Raw genomic sequence first — 27873 nt, forward strand, 5'->3', positions numbered from 1 at the left:
TCAATAGCAAGCACCAACACAAACCTCTGCGGGCACTCCACTGAACACGTAAACGTGGGGCCTCTTCCCAAACACAGAAACAGTTCCCAAACACACACAGTGCTCATCTTACCCAGTCCTCCAACAAGCTCTTGCTCATCCTGTCTCTCCTACACATCACCTTTTCAAATGCCTCAGCAGAAAACAGCTCTGGAAGAACCTGAAAAGCCTGGGTGGAGTGAACCACCCTACAAACCTGGCTACACTGCAGTCAAGCAAATGGGTCCTTGGGGAAAAAATTCCTTTCTTGACAGACGTTCCCCTTACTGCTCTGGTGAAAATAGCTCTGAAAATAACTCCAATATCACAGACAGTAAAGCTTCAACCCAGAGGGACATGTGTCTTTATCCACCACATTTTCACTGCCTTTGGATTTGTTTTATTTTAGTTTTTAAAAATTTTTAATCCTTTCGCAAATATTGTGGTGGGAATGGACACCAGGTCAAATGCTCCAAACTGGCAAAAAGGAGACTCCGAGGAAGCCCCAGCAGAGATGCAGATCTCCTCCCTCCACACCTGCCAGAAGCAACTGGAAGAAATAAACCAACCTTTCTGAGCTCTCTGAGCCTTTCAGGCAGGGAGGGCAGGCAATGACCCAAGGGCAGAGTCACTGATAAAACTCAAGTCCCTGGAGGACTTCTGCCCCCATCCATCTCCCTGCCGCTGTCCAGCTCCTCCCCTCAGCACTCCCTGCGCCGCCCAGCATCCAGCCCCCGACACACATTAACCAGCGCTCTCCAGAGACGGTGCCGCGCCGGGACTGCTCCCGCTCACCGCCTGGCGGACCCTGCAGCACGCCCGGGCAGCAGCTTCCCTCCAGCCTGCCACAGCGACACACACGGCTCCGCTAAGACCTCATGGCCACTGCGGGAAAAGTAAGGACAAGGCATTTCCCACCCTCCTTTCCCACGTGCCCTGCTCTTGGCCAAATCCGCTGCAGAAGGCTCACCCTGCACAGCACTCCGCGGGCCCCCTTTCCTCTGACCTTACTCCCCCTCCTCTCCCAAAACTCTGAGAATGTCACCAGACTCTGCATTTGGTAGCGCATTCCCACTCTGTCCTGCCCGGCTGCTCAGGAGACAAAATCTGCAATTGTGCTGCCCGTAAAAACACCCTCCTGCTCAATCCCATCCTGTGCTCCTGCTCTGGCAGCAAAGGCAGCTCTCCTGTGGTGCCCTCTTCAGCCGCTCACCTCCTGCACTCAGCCTTGTCCACGGCAATACCCTTTTCAGGCTGCAAGCCCCATCTTGCTGATGCCAAACTGCTTTGAGTTGAATTGGGGAAGGGTTTGTGCCATGTCACACATAAATCATCCTTTTGGCAAGGAGAGAAATTATCCAGTTGTCAGTCGTGCTGGGACTGTTTTGTAACCTCTTTTTAGATACCCTTAGCTCACTGAAAGGAAAAGTTCTGTCTTGCTTACCTTAACCTGCAGAAGCACTCATGTTGCTGTCATATCTGCCCGTACACCAGATGAACCAGTCACTTCATTTGATTTCACACTTCACACAAAGCCAGTGTTTACTGAACACTGTTTGGCTTTGCATACAGCGGAGCACTCCAATGTTTCTGCTCTCCCACCAAATCCCACCCAACCAGCAACCCTCAGAAAACAGCACAGGACAGTTGTGTAGATCTAGAAGTGTGTGCTGCAGTGGGCACAGACACGTGTTGTGCAGCCTTGGCTTTGGTGCTTGTAGGACAACTGTCCTGGGCTCTTGTCAAAGGTGAACCTTTCCCAGCAATGAATTCCTCTCGCTTGTTTCCAGGTTATCAGGTGCAGGGCTGCTGTTGCCTGGGCCCCGGGCAAACTCTCTGTTGAGGAGGTGGAAGTTGCACCCCCAAAGGCGGGGGAAGTCCGGATCAAGGTAAACATACATTTCAATAATTTTTTCTCCCTTGAGGGAGCTGCTCTTCTTGTGGCTGTAGCTTGGATATAATCCAGTGATCAGTGTCCACCCATCACCTTAACTGCCCAGAGAAGTTCTGTGGAACATCCTTCCATAAACTCAAATAAATAGTGGCTGGACTATTTCTAGAAATCACCATTTACTCTTTCCTCTCTGAACAGATGGTGGCCACAGGCATCTGTCACTCAGATGATCACGTTTTGAAAGGTTCCTTGCCTAATGTGGAATTCCCAGTTATTCCTGGCCATGAAGGAGCTGGGATTGTGGAAAGCATTGGAGAAGGAGTGACCTCTGTGAAACCAGGTAACCAACACACTCTCAAATGCATGCCCAGGATTCAGGCCTCAAAGCTCTGCCAAGAGCTCAGAAACTACTCCCTTCTCCTGAGTCACTGGTTAAAAAACTAAGTGCAGAAGCAATGCACTGGACTCCCATGCCCAATTTTCCAATCTGTTCTCCATGTAGACAAATGAGGCCTGAAGCATTCATCCTGACAGGGAAAGCAGAGAGTTCACTGTAGGTTTCTACCATCATAAAGTTCAGGAGAGGTGATTCAACAGGCAATGCCCTCAGGGACTGTGGAGCTAAAGGCACCTAACAGAGATCCATCTTGTTGCAGGAGACAAAGTGATTCCCCTTTGCCTCCCTCAGTGTGGGGAATGCAGCTTCTGCCGGAATCCTGAATCCAACTTCTGCCAGAAGTCCCAGTAAGTTTACTTTGCCTTCCCCTACACCTACAGGGAATTGACTTTATGACAAATCTGACACCTCCATCAGCGCTTCACTCAATCAAATACAAATACAAATACTTGCATCTCCTCCACAGTTTTTCTGAACCACAAAACCTGCTGCCGGACAAGACCAGCCGCTTCTCTTGCAAAGGGAAGCAAGTCCATCATTTTGTGTGGGTCAGCACCTTTGCAGAATTCACTGTGGTGCCAGAGTACGCCGTGGCCAAGATAGATGCTGCAGCACCTCTGGACAAAGTCTGCTTGTTTGGCTGTGGGTTTTCCACAGGCTATGGGGCTGCCATCAACACAGCCAAGGTTGGAATGTTTAGAACACCAGGGCCACCCTCACAACCTCATCAATCCTGTACAAAAGAAACCTTCTCCTCCTCCTCCTCCCCCTCCCCTTCTTCCTCCTCCTCTTCCCGCTGGAGACTCATAGGCTCCCATCTGTGCAGGTAAAACCAGGCTCCACCTGTGCTGTTTTTGGGCTTGGAGGAGTTGGCCTCTCTGTTGTCATGGGCTGCAAGGCAGCTGGAGCTTCCCGCATCATTGCCGTGGACATCAACAAGGACAAGTTTGCCAAGGCCAAGGAGCTGGGAGCCACCGACTGCATCAACCCTCGAGACTTCCAGAAGCCCATCCAGGAGGTGCTCACTGAGATGACCGGGCAGGGCGTGGACTACTCCTTTGAGGCCATCGGGCACAAGGACACCATGGTAGGTGGCACTTGAGCACCTGTCCTCCCTCCCAGATCATCACAGGCTCCTCTCAGGGCAAAAATCACCCCCATGGGAAGTTCCTCACAGGCTGCCTGCACTGCTGGGCATATCTTTCTGAGAGGAAATCTTAAAAGAGCCCACAAGCTCCCCAGGTCTGCTCCACGAGGGGGGATATGTGTTTTCAGACTACCAGGGAGGAGCAAGAGATTGCACAAAAAGAGGACTCTCATGACCAACTCATCATGGCTTTCTCTCATTCTCCTGCCTGTCCCATCAGATTGCTTCCCTGGCTTCCTGCAATATGAGCACTGGTGTCTGTGTGATGGTCGGGGTACTGGATTCAGAGATTTCCATCGATCCCACACTTCTGCTGACTGGGCGTACATGGAAGGGGACGATGTTTGGAGGTATAAGACTTAAGAATACGATCTTAATACTTCAGCTTTTCCTCTCTTGGCAGTTGACAAATCATAGTAAAACAGGCTTTTCAGGTAAAAGACACTAAAGAGGAGCACTGCATTGTCTGTATTGAACATTAGCATTAGACGTGCAAATAATCCCCCACCTGTCTCTCACAGTAACCCACTCATCCTAAACAGCAGAAAACATCTCACAAGGGTGTGGCACCAGCACTGGTCACTCAGTCCTGACCCTCACAGTAACACTACCTTACCAAAACAGCCTTGCTCCCATTATTCAGGCAGCTGCTCTCTCCTGTTTCTAGGCTGGAAGACGAGAGAATGTATCCCCAAATTAGTTTCCGGCTATTTGGAGAAGAAATTCAATTCGGACTTGCTGATCACGCACACGCTGCCATTTGCTAAAGTGAACGAGGGATTTGAGTTGCTACGTGCAGGAAAAAGGTGAGACCCTGACCAGCAGGAGGTTCAGCAAACCTCAGCACCCCCCCTAAAATTCCAACAGGCAGAACATGCAACACTGGCTTCCCAAAGAGCACCTGAGCCTTTTGAGGAAGCAGGGCCTCCCAGCTGAGTGCTGGCAAGTTGTGCCACAGCCCCAAGGGAAGAGCCCATGTTCAGCACAGGGAACCCTCCTGCTCATGGTTCAGCTCAGCACAGATCCTGTGGCCTTATCCCATGAGGGGCTCCCCTCAGCAGGGATTTGAAGGCTGCCCCACTGCTGCATGCCTCATGCAGCTCAGTCAGGAAGAGGCTGGATGGCAGAGAAGGTGGCTGGTCCCCAGGCAGCCCTGCCTGCCACACTGCCTGCTCCTGAGCTGCAGCCAAGCCTCCCTTCCCTTCCACGTTTCAGTATCCGCACCGTCCTGCTCTTCTGAGGGACGCGGCCATGGAAGCCGAGCGGAGGGACCAGCGCAGCAGGTGCTCTCCTGGCCCGGGCCCTTCTCACCCAGCACCTCCCCTTGTGGGGCACCAGGAGAAGAGAATGAGGAACTCACCTGTGCTGCTGTCACTGCTGGTCCTGCTGTGCCCAGACAGGACATAAAAGGATGTCTCTCCCAGGAAAACGCTTTTACTAATAAAGGTTTTTAAACGAACTTATTTGACACAGTGCTCTCAATCAACAGAGACTCCAGCGCCTTGGGACATTGGGTTGATGGATCAGGAACACTGGTAGTGATTTCCTTGACCCGTCAATAACGAGGAATTATACTGGTAGGAATAGGCAGATCCATGGGGTTCATGCATGGCTCCAATGCTGGTGCAAGCCAAAAAAAAATACTGGTTTTTGACTGTGGGGTGATCTATTCACCACCTCGTCTACACACACCTGACAGGATGAGCCATTCTCAGAGGGGAAAAGGAGTTCTAGCACAGGAACTAGCAGGGCTCTTTGACAGAGCTTTAAACTAGTCTGGGAAGGGGAATGGGAGAATACCAGGCTGGCCAGTGATGAACAGTGGCATTGTGTGCCAAAATGTGAGGAAAGGAGCAGTAAGGGAACCCCTCAATCTGCTTCACAAGCGTTGGTTGCAAAGCACCACTCATGAAAATGTTTCTATACCAATGAATGCAGCTTGAGGAACAAGCAACAGTGACCTGGAAACTTTCGCCAGGTGCCAGAGACTTGATATCGCTGGCATAAATGAAACTGGTGGGACAAGTCCTGTGACTGGAGTGGCCTGGAATGGTTGGATGGTTACAGGCTCTTCAGGAGGGAAAGGCAGGGCAGAAGAGGCAGGCAGGTGGCACTGCATGGAATAGAAGGGTTGGAATGTATGGAGATGTAATGGCACAGTTGAGAGCCTCTGGGTGAGAATCAAGGGGCAAACAAATAATGTGGATGTCACCATGGGCATCTACTATAGACCCATCACGGTGCTCTGTACTATTCCCTCCTCAGTTTTCCTTCCTTCATTCTTATTTGTCCTCTCTAGATCCTGGTCTTAGAACGGAGGCTTTTCTCCTGCTCTAGTTTTCATCTTGAAAAAACCTCAGAGAAATGTACAGACTGTAATGGGGAAGAGACATTACATGTGCATTTGTGTCCCATCACACACAAATGTGGGTGCTAGAGGTGCTATACCTAGGCTATCAGAATTCATAAAGTAAAATTCCTCCTCGGTAACGTAATTGCAGAGTGAAATTCTGGAGGATGTACTATGATCACAGCTAGTCCAACAAAGGAATTTTTTCTGAGCAAAAAAAAAGAAAACAGAAAGGCAAGGCTATGGTCTAATGGGTCCTCCCCAAGTTGAGATATTCCATCATTCTATGATAGCATGGACGCAGTATCAGCAATTGCTCCAAGAGTCCTGGTCTCTATTTTAACATTTTTTCCCTCAGCCATTCTCCTCCACTAGGGTGAACACAATCAATCGCTCATTTTAATAGATCTTTGTCAGAATTGTTTTCTATATCTCTGCTAGGTACAATATATCAGGGTGAATATAACTGCCACTTTCCTTACCTCATTTGCCTCAAACCGCTATCATCTTGTAAGAGGTACACAATATTTCTGTTCTTATGGAAATTAAAACACCAGGGCATCTTTTAGAATAGGGAATTATTAATACTGCTAACAAATCCTGTAGGATATGGTCTAGTTTGACCTTCACAGTAGAATGCAAAAATTGTCTCTGATCAGGTGCCCACTTACACTGTGGACAGAAATGTAATGCTGGGTCATTAATAAAGGAACTCATATCAGACTCTGACTTGTGATTAAAAATTACAGAAACCTGATGCTGGCACCAGGAAAGATAAGATTTGTACTTAGCCCTCAGAAGTGCATTTCAGCATCTGTTCCACAGAGATTTCTGTCAAATATTCTACCGTCTTTCCACCTCTTGATACAGGCAGCAAACAACCAGAACATAAAGTGGGGGACAGAAAACTGACTACCAAGATGAAGACAAACACCATGAGGTCTGTGCCTGCGTGTAATGGCATCTGACCTCATAGATCAGCTCTAAAAGCTTATAAAATACATGACTACATACAGCAAGTCAGGATAGCACATATTGTAGAACAAAGATACACAGGAATGGCCATTAAAAAGTTAATCATTAAAGCCATGCCTGCTGACATACAAGTTTGATCTTATTTTCCCTCTATTACCTGGATAAGACAAAAACAACAACAACCTCCTGTCTGAAACAGATACAAAAATCTGCACAGCAACAAGATCTCAATATCAACTCCCTACAATAATTACATGCATTCCAAATGTTTTGCAGAGGTGCCAGCTCCCCATGGCCCTTAACAACTGCAAGCAGGGCAGACAGAAATTCTCATTACACATCAGTGGTGGGTTTGCAGGTCTGGGGGACTACAGTGTCACATAGCTGTTTTAAGGAAAAATAACAGTACATATTTGAAAGATCTTTTTACAACCATTGTGTAGGTTATCCACTCAACAGCAGACTCTAGACACGTCTTCAGAGCCATGAAGTGCCAGCTAAGTAGCACATTTACGTCCTTAGGTGTGAGATGAAATCACAAGCCATCTGTATGGAATGCTATCTAGGAAGCAGGTGAATGAATTCCTTATTTGTTACAGGACTTTTGAAATTTGTTGGTTTCAACTTCAAACACTGCCAACCCTATGGGATATCTGCCATAGAGCATTCATCCTCTGGAAGTGCTTTCCAGCCCTTGTGCAATGCAGAAGACAGAATGGGAATCAAAGTCAACTACTCTGTGTCCCAGGAGTTCTGTGCAGTGGGTCTGTCTGAACAGCCTACAGAGAATTTTTGGTTTTGGCTGAGCACTTAAATCAGGCCACTTTGGAGCTGAAGTGAGGATTGCAAGGCACAGGAAAGTACATGAAAATCTTGGAGAAGAACTGTATTCTTCTTCTATGGCATCTGGTGGGTGCCCTGCTAGGATAACAGGCATGACGGAGGGTAAGTTTAGACCAGATATTAGGAAGAAATTCTTTACTGTGACAGTGCTGAGGTACTGGAACAGGCTGAGGAGAAGCTGTTGATGCTCCATTCTTGGCAGCATCTGAGGCCACTCAGATGTGGCTATGAGTAATTTCCTCTGGTGAGAGGTGTTCCTGCCCATGGCAGGCAGGTGGTACAACATGATCTTTAAGTTCCCATCTAAGCAAGGCCATTCTGTGATTTTGTGAAGGACGTGTGAATCAGCTGTAGAGCTGAATGTACCAAGCTTGAGTCTACAGAACAATGCCCTCCTCATCCAGGAATGCTACACTTTTTTCTGATCATGTCCAGTCCTTTTTGCTAATCCAAATGTCAACAAATGTCCTTTCATTAAATAAAATATATATATACATACACATATATAAACTTTCTCAATAGCCAAAGAGCTGACTTCTCCTCATTATAGCATTCTAAAAGGCTAGTGGTCCAAGAAGGGGGTATATGTCATTAGTGGCAGTCTTCTAGGAAATTATCCCATTCCTTAGGTTTGCAAAAGTGTCTTCACACAGAAGGAAGATTCCTCTCGAACGGTGGGGGTTACATCACACTCGGGCTGCTCATCTCAGCCTGGTCCTCCAACAAGCTCTTGCTCATATAATCCCTGCAACACATCACCTTTTCAAATGCCTCAGCAGAAAACAGCTCTGGAAGAACCTGAAAAGCCTGGGTGGAGTGAACCACCCTACAAACCTGGCTACACTGCAGTCAAGCAAATGGGTCCTTGGGGAAAAAAATTCCTTTCTTGACAGACGTTCCCCTTACTGCTCTGGTGAAAATAGCTCTGAAAATAACTCCAATATCACAGACAGTAAAGCTTCAACCCAGAGGGACATGTGTCTTTATCCACCACATTTTCACTGCCTTTGGATTTGTTTTATTTTAGTTTTTAAAAATTTTTAATCCTTTCGCAAATATTGTGGTGGGAATGGACACCAGGTCAAATGCTCCAAACTGGCAAAAAGGAGACTCCGAGGAAGCCCCAGCAGAGATGCAGATCTCCTCCCTCCACACCTGCCAGAAGCAACTGGAAGAAATAAACCAACCTTTCTGAGCTCTCTGAGCCTTTCAGGCAGGGAGGGCAGGCAATGACCCAAGGGCAGAGTCACTGATAAAACTCAAGTCCCTGGAGGACTTCTGCCCCCATCCATCTCCCTGCCGCTGTCCAGCTCCTCCCCTCAGCACTCCCTGCGCCGCCCAGCATCCAGCCCCCGACACACATTAACCAGCGCTCTCCAGAGACGGTGCCGCGCCGGGACTGCTCCCGCTCACCGCCTGGCGGACCCTGCAGCACGCCCGGGCAGCAGCTTCCCTCCAGCCTGCCACAGCGACACACACGGCTCCGCTAAGACCTCATGGCCACTGCGGGAAAAGTAAGGACAAGGCATTTCCCACCCTCCTTTCCCACGTGCCCTGCTCTTGGCCAAATCCGCTGCAGAAGGCTCACCCTGCACAGCACTCCGCGGGCCCCCTTTCCTCTGACCTTACTCCCCCTCCTCTCCCAAAACTCTGAGAATGTCACCAGACTCTGCATTTGGTAGCGCATTCCCACTCTGTCCTGCCCGGCTGCTCAGGAGACAAAATCTGCAATTGTGCTGCCCGTAAAAACACCCTCCTGCTCAATCCCATCCTGTGCTCCTGCTCTGGCAGCAAAGGCAGCTCTCCTGTGGTGCCCTCTTCAGCCGCTCACCTCCTGCACTCAGCCTTGTCCACGGCAATACCCTTTTCAGGCTGCAAGCCCCATCTTGCTGATGCCAAACTGCTTTGAGTTGAATTGGGGAAGGGTTTGTGCCATGTCACACGCAAATCAAACCTAGGTAAAGGAAAGAAATTATCCAGGTGCCCATCAGATGGGGACAATTCCATAACCCCTCTCTCACCTTCAGCCCAGTGTGTCACAAAGCTGACATCAAAGCTCTCCATTGGCACTTCCACCAGGTAGGGTCTGCAGGGCTCATGACAGCACAGTCTGGCCAGTAACACATGGGGATATTATGAAAAATCCACCAAAGCCATCAGAACCCAGTAGCTTTCCAAGGCTACACCTGATACTCTTTGGATCACAAACCACAAATGGGGTTTCCTCAGACCCTAAACTAGGCCAGTCTTTATTGAACAGCACTTGGTTTCAGGTGCAGCTGAGCATCACCAGGCTTGAGCACCTCGGGTTTAGGTGACTGCAGGATGGCTTCCCCCAGCTGTGTGCTTTTAAAGGCAAACGTTCCCATGCAATGTATTCCTCTCGCTTGTTTCCAGGCCATCAGGTGCAGGGCTGCTGTTGTCTGGGCCCCGGGCAAACTCTCTGTTGAGGAGGTGGAAGTTGCACCCCCAAAGGCAGGGGAAGTCCGGATCAAGGTAAAAATACATCTCAATAACTTTTTCTTTGTTCCTTTTGGGAATTGCTCCTCTTGTGGTTATAACTTCAGTAAAACTCAGGGATCTGCGTCCTCCAAGAGGCTTTCATTGCCCAGAGCTGCCTTGGCTCAAATGCACTATCTGCCAGGGAGTCCTTTTTGGACTAATTCTTGTCTAAGCTGTCACATAGGAACTTGGAATTTTGGACTAATTCTTGTCTAAGTTGTCACATCCTGTCTCCAGCCCTTGCTCTCCTGGACAGGGCTCTGGTACCCACACTGTGGCCTCCCCTCCTCTTCCACCTCCAGCTCAGTGCAGAGGAAAGCCACATGGAGCATTCAGAGTGAGCAGGGGAAAGGGAAGCCTGGGCTCTGTATGCTGCCACAGAGTGCCAGCACTGACTGAGGGGCATCAAAACACCCCTGGGAAAATTGCTTCCACAAACTGAGTTAGACAGAGGCCAGGACATCTGCTTGTTCCTCTCCAAATAGCTTGTGGCCACAGGCATCTGTCGCACAGATGATCACCTTCTGCAAGGCTGCTTTCCCAATGCAGAATTCCCAGTGATCCCTGGCCATGAAGGAGCTGGAATTGTGGAAAGTGTTGGAGAAGGAGTGACCTCTATGAAACCAGGTAACTGACACACACATACAAACACATACAAACACATGCCCAGGAATCAGCTCTCACACAGGCAGCATCCTTAGACCCACATAACATGGAATATTGTTATCTTTCAGGTGACAAAGTAATCCCACTTTGCATCCCTCAGTGTGGGGAATGCAGCTTCTGCCGGAACCCTGAATCCAACTTCTGCCAGAAGTCCCAGTAAGTTTACTTTGCCTTCCCCTACACCTACAGGGAATTGACTTTATGAAAAATCTGAAACCCCCATCAGCGCTTCACTCAATCAAATACAAATACAAATACAAATACTTGCATCTCCTCCACAGTATCTCTGAACCACAAAACCTGCTGCCGGACAAGACCAGCCGCTTCTCTTGCAAAGGGAAGCAGGTCCATCATTTCCTGTGGGTCAGCACCTTTGCAGAATACACCGTGGTCCCAGAATACACTGTTGCCAAGATAGATGCTGCAGCACCTCTGGACAAAGTCTGCTTGTTTGGCTGTGGGTTTTCCACAGGCTATGGGGCTGCCATCAACACAGCCAAGGTTGGTATTCACCACAGCCACCCTCACAACCTCATCAATCCCGCACAAAAGAAACCTTCTTTTCTTCCTCCTCCTCTTCCCGCTGGAGACTCATAGGCTCCCATCTGTGCAGGTAAAACCAGGCTCCACCTGTGCTGTTTTTGGACTTGGAGGAATTGGCCTCTCTGTTGTCATGGGCTGCAAGGCAGCTGGAGCTTCCCGCATCATTGCCGTGGACATCAACAAGGACAAGTTTGCCAAGGCCAAGGAGCTGGGAGCCACCGACTGCATCAACCCTCGAGACTTCCAGAAGCCCATCCAGGAGGTGCTCACTGAGATGACCGGGCAGGGCGTGGACTACTCCTTTGAGGCCATCGGGCACAAGGACACCATGGTAGGTGGCACTTGAGCACCTGTCCTCCCTCCCAGATCATCACAGGCTCCTCTCAGGGCAAAAATCACCCCCATGGGAAGTTCCTCACAGGCTGCCTGCACTGCTGGGCATATCTTTCTGAGAGGAAATCTTAAAAGAGCCCACAAGCTCCCCAGGTCTGCTCCACGAGGGGGGATATGTGTTTTCAGACTACCAGGGAGGAGCAAGAGATTGCACAAAAAGAGGACTCTCATGACCAATTCATCATGGCTTTCTCTCATTCTCCTGCCTGTCCCATCAGATTGCTTCCCTGGCTTCCTGCAATATGAGCACTGGTGTCTGTGTGATGATTGGAGAACTGGATTCTGGTTCAGAGATTTCCATCGATCCCACACTTCTGCTGACTGGGCGTACATGGAAGGGGACTGTGCTCGGAGGTAGTGAACTTAAGAATGCACTCTAAATATTTCAGCTTTTCCTCTCTTGGCAGTTGACAAATCATAGTAAAACAGGCTTTTCAGGTAAAAGACAATAAAGAGGAGCACTGCATTGTCTGTATTGAACATTAGCATTAGACGTGCAAATAATCCTCCACTTCTGTCTCACAGTAATCCACTCATCCCAAAGAGCAGAAAACATCTCACAAGGGTGTGGCACCAGCACTGGTCACTCAGTCCTGACCCTCACAGTAACACTACCTTACCAAAACAGCCTTTCTCCCAATATTCATGCAGCTGCTCTCTCCTGTTTCTAGGCTGGAAGATGAGAGAATGTATCCCCAAATTAGTTTCTGGCTACTTGGAGAAGAAATTCAATTCGGACTTGCTGATCACGCACACGCTGCCATTTGCTAAAGTGAACGAGGGATTTGAGTTGCTACGTGCAGGAAAAAGGTGAGACCCTGACCAGCAGGAGGTTCAGCAAACCTCAGCACCCCCCCTAAAATTCCAACAGGCAGAACATGCAACACTGGCTTCCCAAAGAGCACCTGAGCCTTTTGAGGAAGCAGGGCCTCCCAGCTGAGTGCTGGCAAGTTGTGCCACAGCCCCAAGGGAAGAGCCCATGTTCAGCACAGGGAACCCTCCTGCTCATGGTTCAGCTCAGCACAGATCCTGTGGCCTTATCCCGTGAGGGGCTCCCCTCAGCAGGGATTTGAAGGCTGCCCCACTGCTGCATGCCTCATGCAGCTCAGTCAGGAAGAGGCTGGATGGCAGAGAAGGTGGCTGGTCCCCAGGCAGCCCTGCCTGCCACACTGCCTGCTCCTGAGCTGCAGCCAAGCCTCCCTTCCCTTCCACGTTTCAGTATCCGCACCGTCCTGCTCTTCTGAGGGACGCGGCCATGGAAGCCGAGCGGAGGGACCAGCGCAGCAGGTGCTCTCCTGGCCCGGGCCCTTCTCACCCAGCACCTCCCCTTGTGGGGCACCAGGAGAAGAGAATGAGGAACTCACCTGTGCTGCTGTCACTGCTGGTCCTGCTGTGCCCAGACAGGACATAAAAGGATGTCTCTCTCAGGAAAATGATTTTACTAATAAAGGTTTTCTGTAAAACTTGTCCCATGCAGTGCACTCAATCAGAAGTGTTTCCAGGGGACAGGGGGAGCTCCCCCTCACATCACATCTGTTCTACCACACCCTTGTTGTCAGCAGTGAGCAACAGCCTTTGCCCCTCCTCTGCTGCTGCCCCCACCTTCATCTCCCTCAGAGAACTGGGCCCTCTCCTCTCTGCCCCTGTCCCAGCTGGGTGAATGGTGCAGCTTCCAGCAAGGCCCAGCAGGGAAACCACCCCTGCTGCTGCTGCTCTGAAGCATATTATAGAAAGCAGTAGATAACTTTCTTATAATGATGTAACACTCATAGAGCATCCATGGATGCTGTGTCATTTTTGGCAAATGTTATTGTACTTTTAATATATTTTCCACACCAAGTCCCATGGTATATTACAGTACAACTCTGAAAAATCTTCCCCAGAGGACAGGTTTGTCACTTCAAATAGTCATTCTGCTAAATCAATTCTTCTTTCAGTGCTGAACATTTGACCCACAACAGTACTGTGCCTTTTGACCTCTTTTATGCAACATTTATCACATCCCACAGCCCTTTGAACTTCTGGAAACCCCTTAGCACAATCAGCAATTACACAGAATATGATGAACACACAAATGAGTTATCAAAGGTAAACAAATCCCATCCTGTCCACCAATTTTTAGTACCTTCTGCACATATTTCTCCGCCATGAGATAAAGTTAGCTATAATTCTCCTAACTACTTTTTAAACATAAGACAATAAGAGTGGCAGTAATGAGTCAACATCAATATAATTCAATAAATGTTAATTAACTGAGTTCTAGCACTTCCCTATTGAGAAAACTCCAAGAACTTCCAATAAACAATGTTTCCCTATACTGCACACGCATCTGCACAGTCTTAATTTTATACAGGTGGTAAGTCTCAAAATGTAATCAATTTGCCAAGTATCTGTCTAACAGATATAAACACATAGACCTGTGCAGTACTGAGAAAAAAGATAATAATTTTTCCTTTTTGGAAAAAATCTAGACCTAGATGAAAAAAAATTTTGGTCACTATTAAAAATTCTGCCTACAGTAAATTGTAACTTGCACTTTACCAATTCTTTTGAACTGCTGTTACATGAAAAATTGTGTAAGCCCTTCTGAGTACTGAGGAGCTCTCCGCTACAGCAGGGCCACCTGGTGGTCACCTGTCCCTGCTCTCCGGGCATGCTGCCCTGGATCTCGGAGACCCTCCTGCCCCTTGGGCAACAATCACTAACTGGGCAGGACTTCAAATTTTAGCAGATAATTAGAGAGCCCCTCAAATTCTGCTTGATTCCTAAAATATCACTTGTTTCACAGCTGGCCAAATAATTACATTTGAAAGCAAAGACATTTATACAAACCAGAAGAAAATTATGCCAAGTGCAAAGAAGGAGGTGACAGCACAACACTTTCACACTTTCAACTTTCAAATTTCCCTTGCATAATTATTTTAATATTAACATATTAAAATCAGCACTTATTAGATCTAGATCAGCTTTTTGTGCTTTATTTGGTTTTCAGCGAATGCAGATACCTGAGAGTATTTAATCACCAACTCCCCAAATTACTTATTTCCATATCTAAAATATTAAACATCTTTCAGCATCCCAACTTCATGAGTCTCTACTGCAAAACTGTCATGGTCACTTTCACACTTATTCTGAGTACATCAGATTTGTTTTGAAAAGGTATTTTACTCTAGTATACTTTAGAATTATACTAGGATCAATTAGTGAAATTATTCCTAAAGTTTTTCCTTTGGAACCAACCACTTCTTGAATTACCAGATAATATTAGATTTATATTTATATTTATCTTTACAAAATATTGCAATTACCTAAGAATTACCCAAAGAAATACCAACCAGCTTTGAGCATTTTTGAGCACAAGTATTATCCTCCAGTACTTCACAGAAAAACGTAGGAAACTTAAATCAGAATTCAAAAAGATGGCTTTGAAAGCAATGCCCCACAAAAATAGAGCTACACTCAATCATCCACTGCTGGAACTAGTGCACAGGTTACCCCAGCTCTAAAAGGGTTGCTCTAATGAAATATTTCCATCAAAACTACTGGTTTGATTTGGAAAATTAACAGTATTAATAGAAGGGAAATTACCTGTGGGTCAATCTAGGACCATATCTGCTTGGGGAAAACAAACCAGGCAACATTTGTATTAATGCATTTCAGTTTTGCTTCTGGGTAGACTTGTCAGTCTGCTCCAGCCTCCCTGTGCCTTGCCAATCTGGTCACCAGCAGCTCCAGTGCCAAGGCAGCAGCTCCTCCTTCTGAGGGAGGCACACAGCCAGCTTCTGCCACTGGCACTCACACTGGCCCAGGATGGGCGCCCTGGCAGATCACTTGCATCTTCCTTCAGCCATACACTGCCTCCCAAGCTTGCAAGTGATTTCTTCCCCCACATCTCCTTCTGCTTCAAACTTAAACTAAGGTACAGAAAAACGAATGCCTCTAGGGTAGGAGAAAATGTAATACAGATCCGTAGTTGTTTTGGGCTTTTCTTCCCACGTGACAGACCACATCCACCAAACAAGAACATGATTACCAGGTCTCCCTCCCACAGGCTCAGAGCGCTTCCAAGCCCTCCTCTTTTCCACATCCAAGCTGATGCTCCTGATTAACATGTAACACCTGATAGAACAACACCAAAACCAAATAAATGTAAAATCCAGAGCAGCAGTGGAAGTCCTCTCCTACAGAACTTACCTACATAAACCTGAAACATGTGACAAAGCATGGATAGTTTAGTCAAGATCATGGAGTGGTAACTTGATTTGCTTGCATGGTGCTGAGAACAGAAAGAAAGTTGCAAAACCACTTACAGTGTCCAGGGGCTTCCAAAAGCACACAGCAACACTGGGGGCAGCATCACAAAACTGCAAGGGAAGGAAAGATGAAAAAATAAACAACTTCTTTCATCTCTGAAACTGGACAGTGAGTGCTAAAGAGGTCTGATTTATGTATCTGTCCAATTGTCCACCAGAATCAGTGCCTACAATTTTCAGATACTAAAAAAAGCAGAGCATCTGTGCAGTTTAGCTAAACATAAAATGCTTGGAGGTTTTTTGGAAGCACTGACAAATCAGGGGTGGCCAAGAGCATGAAATTAGCGGGAGAGGTTGGCAGAGCTGAATTTACCCAAGGAAATTGACAAGGCCTGTGTTGATTGCAACAACAAGGTGTGTAACCTATATATTACCTTCATATGGTCATATTACCCTCCAATTCCATGTCAGCTTTCATGAGCCTACAGATTCATGAGCCTACAGGTTTCTCATTTTAGTTTTGTTATTAAATGTTACCTTCATGTTATTTACTAAATGCCATAGCTGCTTATGTCCTGTTACTAATTTTCCAAATGCTGGTGCTGTTGTCTGTGATATTTGCTAAGCTTTTGTTAGCATGTCATTGGAAATTAAAAATTCCCTTTCCTACTGAAGGGGACTTTAGTTACACCCTGCCATTCCTCGAGCACCATCACCTCTTGTGGAAAATCCCAACAGCTCAGGGCAGAACTGTTCCCCTCATCTTACACAATCATGTCTGCACACCTCACAAGAAGCCCTTCCTACCCTGCCTGGAGAAAAACTGTTTTTCGGAAAATGAAACAACAGCATGAGCCAGTGGATGATCCCATCTTGCAGCAATAGCTCCTTTGCTTCAAAGCCTGCTGGATGGAACGTCAAGAAGCCCAGTCAAAATCTCCATCTTACTGCGGATCCCTTCACCTACCCTGGCAGCGCACTGCCTTCACCCAGTCTGAAGTAATGTCTCCACATTGCCACCCAGGAAAGCCTGCACCACTGCAGTTTGTCCAGCCAAGAACAGATTCAGGCACAAAAGACATGGTTCTGCAGCCATGTTCGGCTTCCCCCTGTGCCCAGGTGGGACGCGGGCGGTACCAAGCACCGCAGAACGGGAGCCAGGGCGGCATTCCCCCGCCCGGGGAAGGCAGGCACACCCAGGCACTGCTGCGGCCCTCAGGGAGCGGCGCAGAGGCGGCCGTGGCGTCCCGTTAGCTGGGAAGGAATCTGGGCAAGCTGGGAGAACAGGCCCATAGGCCGGGACAGCGGGCTGCTCCCTCACGGGCACAGTAACGTCCATCTGCCGGCCGGACTAAAGGAGCCGCGATGGAAGACACTGGCGCAGCCGCCAGCAGCCACAAACCCGGCCACACGGCAAGGCTACACTGCGGGCACCCTCGGGAAACACAGAGACCTTGGCCCGCACCGCGGTCTGCGGGAAGAAAAACCCACAGGGGGGGGTGGTGACAGATCCAGCACGCCCGTGCCCTGCAAGGGTGGGAGGCGAAAAAGAGAGGAAGGAGCCACTTCCTTCGCCCGCCCCTGAGAGGGAGGCGGAGAGAGACGCAGCGGAGAAGGAGGCGGGCTCCCCTTCCCCTTCCGCTGGCAGCCGTAGCTGTGCACGATGGCGAGCGGGGTGAGCGTCTGCGTTCCGCGGCGGGAAGGTCGTCCGGGAGCGGGCGGAGGGTCCCGTACCGGGCAGGACGAGGCGAGCGAGCCCTCCCTGCCCTGCCCTGCCGTCGCTGCCGGGGCCGTGGGCCGGGCTCGCCGTGGCCGCTCTGGCCCCAGCGCTGGCCGGGGCTCTGGCGTTGTTTGCGTTCCTCCGCGCTCGTGCCCCACGCGTGTGAGGCGTGCGGCGGAGTCGGTGCCGCTGCTCTGGCGTGGGAGGCTCTCGCTGTGAGTGTTTGCAGGATAGGAAGGAAAACACGCGTTCGCTCCCCGCCGTGTGTTGTACTCCAGCCCCCTGCGCGTCCTGGGGGTCTGAGGGCTGCGCTCCGGCCGCTCTTGGGTCGCGGCGTGGAGGAATGAGCAGAAGACCTTGAGCTTTGCGTGTTTCCTGTGGGTTTCGGGCAGGTGCGACCGAACCGGCTGGAAAGAAGGGGTAAAACAAGACCTGCCTGCTCACAAAACCATTGCTGGCACTTCTGCTGCACGGCTGTAGGAACAGCGCGATAGCGCAGACCTTGTGCCAGGATTTTCTGAGCTCTGTGCAGGCGGTCAGCGCCCGGGGCCCGAGCCGCGTCGGGGCCGCGCCTGGCCGGACGCTGAAGCTGCTCCAGGCGGGCACTGGGGTTTGGAGCGGCTTCTGTCCCTGCCAGAGCTCCGTTTCATCCCGACTGAGGTAGCTGATGGTGTGCGCGGCCACAAGCAACCCAATAGCTGGGCTCTAGTGCTAGCATGGTAATAGAGGAAATGAAGAACTGCTGGAAGTTGGTGTTTGGGTTTTTATTTCCAGTTTTTTATTTCCAGTTGTTGGCTTCAAGATTTTCAGCAAAGCAACCGTGGAAAGTTATGAATAATAAGAGGGCAGAAAAAGATGGGGCTTTCCTGATACCCACTCTAAATAGTCCAGGGGCCTTTGTGGCTGTATGGACTGAATGAGAAATTACTATTTCAAAATGTGCTTCCAGATGCATACTGTTAGTTTTAGACGATCGGAATTTATCCTGTAAGAAGACTTTTTTTCTCCTCTCTGTCGTTAATTTGTGTTTAACTAAGCTTGTGGAAATCAAATTTTAGGAGTGCGCAGTCTCCCATGCAAGAACAAGTGATGACTTAATGAGGGGAGGATGAGGGGATGGATTGAAAACCAGTAAATGATTTACTGAATGATGGCTCCCCTTGCACTTTGTGCTTTGAATTTAGATTTTTTTTTTCTGGCAAAATCTTTGGTAGATTTAGAGATTATGACTGGTGGCTCACACTGTGATTCCACAGTTAGTTACTATGGCGCATTCCGTGCATTTTTGTAATATTTACCCTGGTATTAAAAAGCAGGACAAGAAGATTTCATAGCTCTAGTTAGGGGTGTTTCTGTCTAATTTACACCCCTGCTGGCTATTGGAATAGGCACCTGTTTTCTGTTACAAAGCTTTTTTGGGTCTGTAGTATTTATTTTACCAAATTTAAGCCAAGATAGGTATCTAAGTTCTGCTGTCACAGGTGCAGTGAGTATTTTAACTGGCTCTGGCAAAGCCTAGTACTGTTTATTGTACAACAGAAATACTGTTGTAAGAATGGCATAGACTAGCCATTATTTTCTGCTGATCACAGGTGATGCATGAGAGCTGGCAAGCTCAAAAGGTGCTCTTGGCACTGTAATTTCTTCCAGCAAGTGAAATTTCAAAAAGGCTGAGTAAATGCATTGCTGGTCTTGGGAATTTACATTAATCCTCTCTTTCAAGCATTCCATGGGTACAGCACAGCTGTTTTGAACACACAAAATGTCATGTTCTTCTCTTGGTTTATATTTCTAATAGCAATGGCTTAGACCTTGTCATCTTCATGAAACCAACCTCTAAGGGTAATCCAGATGCTTATCCTGAAGCTGCTCCAGAGTGTTTGGCTGTAATGCCTACTGATTTTCTCAGACACTGGTGTGTATGTAGCTGTCAATAGGATTTCCAGATCCAGAGATCCTGCTCTCTTATCCAGGCTCTCACCGTTGGGATTGAAAAGCTTGCAGAGCAGGATTTGTTGTGGCACTGAGAGCAGTGAGTGAAGACTTGCTAACAGTGATCCCTATGGCCACAGCAGAGGTGTTAGAGCCTTACAGCAAAGTCCCTCTGGTCCCTCTGCATGTCAGCTGCATCTCCTTGCTGGAATCCTACTTGGAAACCATCCTGACCAGGAACAGGAAATTCAGTCTTGATGTGGTTCTCCACAGTTCCCTTTCTGAACTTTCCAGCTTCAAGCACTGTGTTTAATGAACATACCTGAAATGAATGGCAGTCTTGGATGTTAAACCACCATTTTTTCATGCAGCCTTTCCATTCATGTTGCTCCCTTCACTGCAGCGTGTCTCCCAAGCACTCCCAGGCTTATTATATTTTTACACAGTAAGAGAATGACATCCAAATTTCAGATCTTGGCTTACTCATTATTGTTTAGCTTGCTGAAAGCAAATGTGGGGCAATTAAACCTTTGTGTTGAAATTATGAATTTCAGATCTGGGATTCTTTCCAAAAGCCACTAGTGCTGCTTTTATTTTCTCACTTGGCTGAACAAGAATTATTTTAAATTAACCATACAACAGATGTCCTCTTACTTTTTCTTGTTCTTATCTTTTAGGTTATTAAATGCAAAGCTGCTGTTGCCTGGGAGGCAGGTAAACCTCTCTCTATTGAGGAGGTGGAGGTTGCTCCACCAAAAGCTCATGAAGTTCGTATCAAGGTAATTACATCAGTTCTTACCTATATGTTTTCTATTTTAGGAGACTGAGTATTAAAGATGAATAGTTTGTTTGCCAACAGAAGAAATCTTGAATAGATATCATCAGTTCATTAGTATCTCATCTGGCTTTACAGAGAAGAAAATGACAGTATTTAGATCCTCTGTTTATGGAAAACACTTTTAATTTCTACTAATCTCACTTCACAGTCTGGTCTGAGGATAATGGCTAATCTTGAGAATCAGTTCCAGTTGTTACAGACCAAGTTCTTTCAAAATGTCTGAGGCTGGGAGCACCTTTATCTTGTTTCAAGGACAGCAATTTGTCATTTGTGGCAGCTGTGTAACAAGCTGGATTTTACTTCAGTCAGGCCATAAGTTATTGGCTGCTGAGCTGGGATTGGTCTCTTGGATTCCCTATACCCAAGTTTCTGATTTCATCAGGACTTTCCAGGAGCCTGTGTCTGTCAAAAAGTATACATTAATGTGAAAATTATTCCTGTGGAAAGGATTTATGCATGGTGCTGAAGACTTAAGCAGGATTTATGCAGTACTGAGAGTTCTGCATGGTCTCTCTGGAAATTTTACCTCTGAGTCTTAACTTATTTCAAATCTGAGATGTTAAACTACTTTGAGATTACTTGGAGCACTGATTTCTAGCTATAGAAAACACCCATTCAGTGTCACATTTGGGTTGATGGAAATTATAAAAATGTACTGTCGTGACTTTGCTTTCCTGAAATAAGAAAAACTTCCTTGCCAGGAATTGAAAGTATGTTGCCTATATCCTAAATGCTGCCAGAACTTTGACCTGGCAATTGTTCTTAATTTCTGACTAAAGGGAATTGTTTAGATCTGTGCTTCTATTCTGTTCTTCAGGGTGTCTCAGATTATTTATTTCTTCACAGATAGTTGCCACTGCTGTCTGTCACACTGATGCCTATACTCTGAGTGGTGCTGATCCTGAAGGATGTTTCCCTGTGATCCTGGGACATGAAGGAGCAGGAATTGTAGAGAGTGTTGGGGAAGGAGTAACAAAAGTAAAGAAGGGTAAGGAAATACCTTACAAGTTTTCTGCCTTCCTTGAAAGTGTTACTTTATTTGAAGACTCACTGTCAAATTGGGCCACTGAAATGCCATATTGCAGGAGTTAATACAGTATTTTATTCTGGGGTGTATGTCTGTGTAGATTTCTGTGGTCTGTGAGACAAAACACTAATCTATTCAATGAGCTCTTGATTTAAAGCTTGAAAGAGCCCAGAAGAGCATTTTTTTACTGGAAATCAGATCAGTGTATAAGTGCAAGAGGGTTGGGGTTTTATTACTTTTTCAAATTGTAGTTTTTATCTGTTGGTGTAATTAAAAGGCCTAAAGTGTTTAGTCTTGTTGTTCACTGTTGATTTGGGGTTGTTTTGTTTCACAATAATGTTGCTACTTGTTCTGGAATGATGAATTTCAGATGGGTTGTCTGCTCAGCCAGGATTAAAGTTGTTTATCGAGCACTCTATAATACCTCTGTATACCATAAACAGCTTTTAGTACACAAAGGTTTTAAGTGAACTGAAACTCACAGAAAAACATGCAGAATCAAGTAACTTCCATTTTTTTTCACAGTGCCTTGCTTGACTCAGTAACTAGACCCAGAATATTTTTTCCTTAGGGGACACTGTTATCCCTCTATACATCCCTCAGTGTGGAGAGTGCAAGTTCTGTAAGAATCCTAAAACAAACCTGTGCCAGAAGATAAGGTCTGTATGACTTTGACAAATGCTATGGTATTTGTTCAGTGTATACCTGCTGTAGTTAGCAAAAGCAATTGACAGGAGTTTTCTTTGAAGAATAAATCTGTTGATGCATCATTTAATGACTTGGAAAGCAGGTGTTTCAGGAGCCACTTAGGAAATTCTTTGCAGTCTTCCTTGAAATTTATATTCTTACCTTAAATAAAACTGTTTCTCTCTTTTCATGTATGTGAAGGTGCAGACTACTCCCTTGTATCCACAGGTTGGAAACATAAATGCTCTGACTCCATACTTAAGGGAGCCACTTCAGGGAATGTAGCTCTGGGGAGTGAACACCAAAGCTCTCAAGTGGTACAAAATCATACAGGCAGCTCTTTTTTTTTCCTTAACACCTGCTTCCCAGATAAATTTGCAGCTCCTGTTCTGAAAAAAAAATCTCCCAAACTCAAAATAAGCCCCAGTGACATAACTGACAGGTGCTGTTCAGGGGAGGGCACTGAAGGAGGCCAAGACAGTGGTGTGGTGCTGTGGCACAGGTAGCATTGGTAACTAATAAGGTCAGCATATGAGTAAACTGTTTCTTTCAGGTTTTTCCTGGAGGAATTAACTGCATAAAGTTTTAGGAGTTTAGCATCTCACTTCTGTGAACTTCTAGGTTTACTAAAGTGGTCCAAATGTAAAGGTGCAAGTATGCAGCTGCCTGTCTGTGCTGCTTGGTGGATTCCATCTGGTGAGAGTACTTGCTGCTTAAAACTCTGCACTTTCCTGTCTTTGCCTCAAGAGTCACTCAAGGGAAAGGAGTCATGCCTGATGGTACCAGCAGATTCACCTGCAGGGGAAAGCAGATTTTCCACTTCATGGGGACCAGCACGTTCTCTGAGTACACCGTGGTGGCTGATATCTCCGTAGCCAAGATAGATGCTGCAGCACCTCTGGATAAAGTGTGCCTGCTGGGCTGTGGCATCTCCACGGGCTATGGGGCTGCTGTCAACACTGCTAAGGTAATGGCTGGCCTTGTGGCACACACAGCTTAGCAACTACACTAGGACTGAAAAGGGGATGTACCAAATCTCTGCTCCTTCTTCCTCTTCAACTGATGATGTTTAGCTAAGAATTTCTAACTTCCCCATAAGAGGCCAGATCAAGTTAGAAAGACCCCATTGCCCTTTGGAGGAAATTCAGGTGGAGTATTCTGCACCCCTTTTGACAACAGCTATATATGAATTACTTTTCTGGTTCATGTTCATCTTGCTGCAAGTCATTCTGATAGCCTGAAGCTCAGGGTGAGATGAAGGTGGTAGGTGTGTGGGCATGAGTCTTCAGGCAAAAGAAGGGGCTTAGTGCCTAAAGAGCTTTTAGAATTAAATTTCTATATAGCTTCCCTTGTCTATAAAATCTCAGAGCCATGTATATTTGCTTCCATTTTTCCTTTATTACAGCCTCCTTAACCTGCATTTCCTCTTCCCCTGGAAGGATGAATTTTTTTTCTGTTGCTCATGATTCCTTTGTTACTCCTAGGTGGAGCCTGGCTCTACATGTGCCGTGTTTGGTTTGGGAGGCGTTGGGCTGGCGGTTATTATGGGCTGTAAAGTAGCAGGAGCATCGCGGATCATTGGCATCGACATTAACAAGGATAAGTATGCCAAAGCCAAAGAGTTTGGAGCTACTGAGTGCATCAGCCCCCATGACTCCAAGAAGCCCATCCAGGAGATTCTGGTTGAGATGACCGATGGTGGTGTTGATTACTCATTTGAGTGCATCGGAAATGTTGGGGTCATGGTGAGTGCTTGGCAAACAGGAGCGTGTGCAGGGAGGGACCAGTTCAGCTGAACAGCAAGATCAGCTGCTTTCTTAAGATAAAACATGCCAGATTCACTAATCTTTTTTTTTTTCTTAATAATAATGATACCTGCTATGACTCATAGGGACAATCCACACTCAATCCTAATTATGTAATGGAAGCAGCTGCTACTTCTTGGGTTGAAAATGGCACTTACAAATGTTTTTTCCTTAATCAGACTTGTTTTGAGGTCCTGAGTTTCTCTGTGCTGACAGTTGAAATTAACAAAACTCTTATAAAATCTATTGTGCAATGAACAGTAAAATCTCAGGGATCACTAAGCATTTCCCTGATTTCTCAAGTAATTAATTTCACCTTTGGAAATGCAATGCAGAAGTACTACTAATTGTAAGGCTGGATTTTCAGGAATTACAGTAGCATTCCTTACTGTTGGTAATATGGTCTGTGATTACAGTTTATCCCGACTCTCAGTGGGAGTTCAGAGTGACTTCTCTGAAAGCTAGATAGGATATAAAAAGGGCAAAGTGAATCTTTAAAAGTGTAAGGGAATCTGAACCCTGAATGAAAAATATAATGTAATTTTCAGTGTATTTACTGTTCCTTAAATGCTGATGTGGTGATTCATTAACTGGGGGAAAGGAAGTGCTACCAGTCCAGGCAGTGTAAACCTCAGCAATAAACACCCTGCTTTGTCCTGTCTGTCCATGAAGAGGGCTGCCCTGGAAGCCTGCCACAAAGGCTGGGGACTCAGTGTGATAGTTGGAGTGGCTGCTGCTGGCCAGGAGATCTCCACACGGCCATTCCAGCTTGTAACTGGGCGGACATGGAAAGGGACTGCATTTGGAGGTAATTCTCTCTTGCTGTGGGGATAAAAATAATTTACTGTGGGCTAAAGCTGGGAAGAACACACCCCCTTGGCTTTGCTTGTGCAAGAAATGTACTATTGACAGGCTATTCATAAATGCTACGTTGGCTTTTAAGATAAAGACTCTTAAAATCTGTTATTCCTATAGAAAGGGTACAGATTAACACATTGGTATCATATCTAACATATTTTGAAGAGAGAATATATCTATATCCTACTCAGTACTAAAGGAATGGGATAGGGAAACTGCTTTACCACCAAGTGAAGGTTTGGTTCAGTTCCATCCAGTGAAAGGACCTGGTCTTTGGAGAGATGGGAACTTACATATTTGTGTTGCTTAACCACTAAGTAAATTGTGAGGCCAACATGACAAAACAAGTGCTTGATACACATTTTCTGCTGTCAACTCAAAACCACATTGAGTTCTTTTTTTTGAGAATTCAGTAGTTGTTGAAGTTGATGGAAGTTCAATTTCAGACTTTGAATTATTACACTGCTCTTTGTCCAAGCAGTAAAAAACTTACTGGGTTGGGTTATAAAGAATGTAAGGGGTCTGATAGAAATGCCATGTGTATACTTTCGTAGGTGAGGGCTGCTGTCAATGCTGAATGCTGGAACACCTAGTAAAAGATTTTTCACCAATACTTGTGTTTGGATAATGTGTGCTTTTGCCAGACCTCTGTAGGAGGGACAGACATGTCACTCATCTCTGCTCCTTTTCATATTGATGATACAAGTTTTGTTAGGGCTGTGTTTTCTGAGATGGGTGGAAAAGGGAAAAAACAAGGCATGTTTTCCTTCTTTCAGGCTGGAAGAGTGTAGACAGTGTACCAAAACTGGTGACTGAATACATGTCCAAAAAGATCAAGGTTGATGAATTTGTGACTCACACGCTGCCTTTTGACAAAATCAATGAGGCTTTTGAGCTGATGCATTCAGGAAAAAGGTAATGTTCACAATATTGAAAGGTATACAAGACACTTCTTGATCAGACACTGTCAAAGTACAGGCTCCCTGCCCACTGTCATATTTTAAACAGGGAAGCTAAAGGGTAACATATACCACATGCATTGATTCTGATAAAAACACACTTCTCTGACTTTCCAGGCATGTGCCAAAACACAGGCACACAGTAAAAGCAAGCAACAGTGTAAAAGAGAAATAGAGATAAAAAGCTGGTAAAGGGGACAGGTCAGTCTCAGGCTTTCACCATTGCTAAACATTCTCCCTTATAATAAGGAATTTAAAGAGACTGAAGATTATTCAATAATATTTAGGATTCTCTGCAGATAGACAAATAGTTTTGACCACTGTCTCCAGAAACCAGCATGGTCTTTGTATTTGATCTCAATCTACATATCTATCTATTGTATGTAACTTTGGAGAAGGTATTAGCTCTATCTGCTTTAGCTCATATGGATTCTATTTTGGATAAATCAGTCGACTGTATTTGTTACAATTGGAAACACTGTATTTATGCAAATTTCATCCAGCAGTTGATCCCTGTCCCAGTTACAAACTTCAGTAGCATTTCAGTGTTTTATTCATACATGAGCATGTCCAAGGAAACTAATAATGAAAGCTACCTAACCTTTTCCAAACAGACAAAAGGGAGAATGCCTGTAAATATTACTGCTCCTTGGCTACTACTGAAAGGTAACACCTAGTAAGAAAAAGAGTTCATTTGGAGTTTATTTTACTGGAGGAGAGAAAGAAAAACTGAAGAGAACAAGCATTATACTGGATTTTTAATAAATATCATAGGCATAAGCATGACTTCATTCATGACAAAAGACAGAAGTTAAAATATGTCTCAGCAATGAAAGGGAGGGGAGAGATGGGGAGAAAATTGACTTCTTGGTAATTTTTTTTTCTTTTTTTTATTTTAAGCATTCGAACTGTCCTGAAATTTTAGAGCCAAATACGGATCTTCTAAGTGGCCAGCACCATGCTGACTGCCTTGTTATAATGGAATTTTGATAGAAGATAGAATCAAGCAACTGAAAACTCACTGGGACTAGAAAGACATGTATTTTAGGGTGAGCATTCTGGGTACTAAACTGTTAATCACTGAATAGCATTATGGAATTAGTCCTGATTATGGAACTTCTGTTTCTATACTCATTCCTCAAATTCAATAGTGGCTAACTCAAATCGACTTAATAAAAGCTTATTTCTAAACCCAGTGTTGGAATTATTTAGCATTAAGAGTGACTGTGTCTTTCTTGTTTTCCTCTAGTGATTTCAGTGTGTATGTGACAGAGGGAGTGTTCTGCAGAGTCTGCAGCAAACGATGTGGGATTCACTGCACAAGGCACAGGGGTGAGAAGCAGCCTGCATTTGCTGCAGCTGTGCTGAGAGAGGGGTCAGAACTTGCCAAGTTTCTGAGGCGATTCTAGGACTACAGTGGATTGTAGCATCCAGATCACCTTGAAGGCAAATGTAGAGCAGAGACTTTGGTGTCCAGGGCTACCCATGTTCACTGGGGTGGTCCATGTTCTGCCTTATTTCTCACTGGTCTCTTTGGCAGCCTCTTGTAAAAATCATGGCACAGACTGCTCTGGTCACTTGCTCTAGTGGTGTCCTCCAAGGCTGCAGTAGGACAGCTGTCCCATTTCCTTAACTTACTGGCAAATAAAGCAAACTTTGCAGCCAACACTGCAAAAACACACAGCATAGGATTGTCACCTCTAGTCAGAAACCTGATCATGCCATTGAAGCAGGAAATACTACAATTAGAGCAAGTCTGCTCTTGAGGGCTGCAGGGGAACAGGAAAGAGCATTGCATGATGATGGCTTTGGGGTTTTCTGGGATTTTTTTGTTGGAGAGGGAGGGGTTAAGTCTCAGTTTTGGAGTTGCAGGTTTTCTTAACTCTAGGAGAAGTGACCTGACTGGATAAGGTTCTTTTTGTATTGAAACCTGGAACCAGTGCCTCACATCCAGAAAAACACAGAAATAGCAGAAAATAAACTGCAAAGCACAGGCAGCCCAGCCAGTTAAAAAAAAAAAGATACATAGAAACTCAGTGTTTCTCAGTGAATCAAGGACACTGATT

The 27873-nt window shown here is 46.2% G+C and overlaps 3 protein-coding genes across 3 annotated transcripts; all 3 read left to right on the top strand.

Annotated features, from left to right (window-relative positions):
• The first annotated feature begins 892 nt into the window (after positions 1-892).
• LOC128950617 (alcohol dehydrogenase 1-like) lies at positions 893-4773 on the top strand. The gene is made up of 9 exons (XM_054295484.1): positions 893-914; positions 1809-1907; positions 2111-2252; positions 2569-2656; positions 2776-2995; positions 3136-3396; positions 3677-3806; positions 4124-4262; positions 4672-4773. Exons 1-9 carry the CDS (start codon positions 897-899, stop codon positions 4694-4696), a joined length of 1122 nt encoding a protein of 373 aa, XP_054151459.1. The 5' UTR covers positions 893-896; the 3' UTR covers positions 4697-4773.
• A 4347-nt stretch (positions 4774-9120) lies between these two features.
• Positions 9121-13049, top strand: LOC128950640 (alcohol dehydrogenase 1-like). The gene is made up of 9 exons (XM_054295519.1): positions 9121-9138; positions 10022-10120; positions 10612-10753; positions 10861-10948; positions 11074-11293; positions 11406-11666; positions 11947-12082; positions 12400-12538; positions 12948-13049. The coding sequence occupies exons 1-9, from the start codon at positions 9121-9123 to the stop codon at positions 12970-12972; spliced, it is 1128 nt and encodes a 375-aa protein (XP_054151494.1). The 3' UTR covers positions 12973-13049.
• Positions 13050-17576: 4527 nt separating this feature from the next.
• LOC128947687 (alcohol dehydrogenase class-3) lies at positions 17577-27023 on the top strand. The gene is made up of 9 exons (XM_054292076.1): positions 17577-17656; positions 20311-20412; positions 21318-21459; positions 22070-22157; positions 22933-23152; positions 23670-23930; positions 24663-24798; positions 25625-25763; positions 26708-27023. Exons 1-9 carry the CDS (start codon positions 17645-17647, stop codon positions 26730-26732), a joined length of 1125 nt encoding a protein of 374 aa, XP_054148051.1. The 5' UTR covers positions 17577-17644; the 3' UTR covers positions 26733-27023.
• The last annotated feature ends 850 nt before the right edge of the window (positions 27024-27873 follow it).

This window comes from Melozone crissalis, unplaced genomic scaffold (assembly GCF_028551555.1).
Source record: "Melozone crissalis strain CALT ecotype California unplaced genomic scaffold, PUWL_Pcris_2 ptg000006l_1, whole genome shotgun sequence".
Taxonomy (NCBI): domain Eukaryota; kingdom Metazoa; phylum Chordata; class Aves; order Passeriformes; family Passerellidae; genus Melozone; species Melozone crissalis.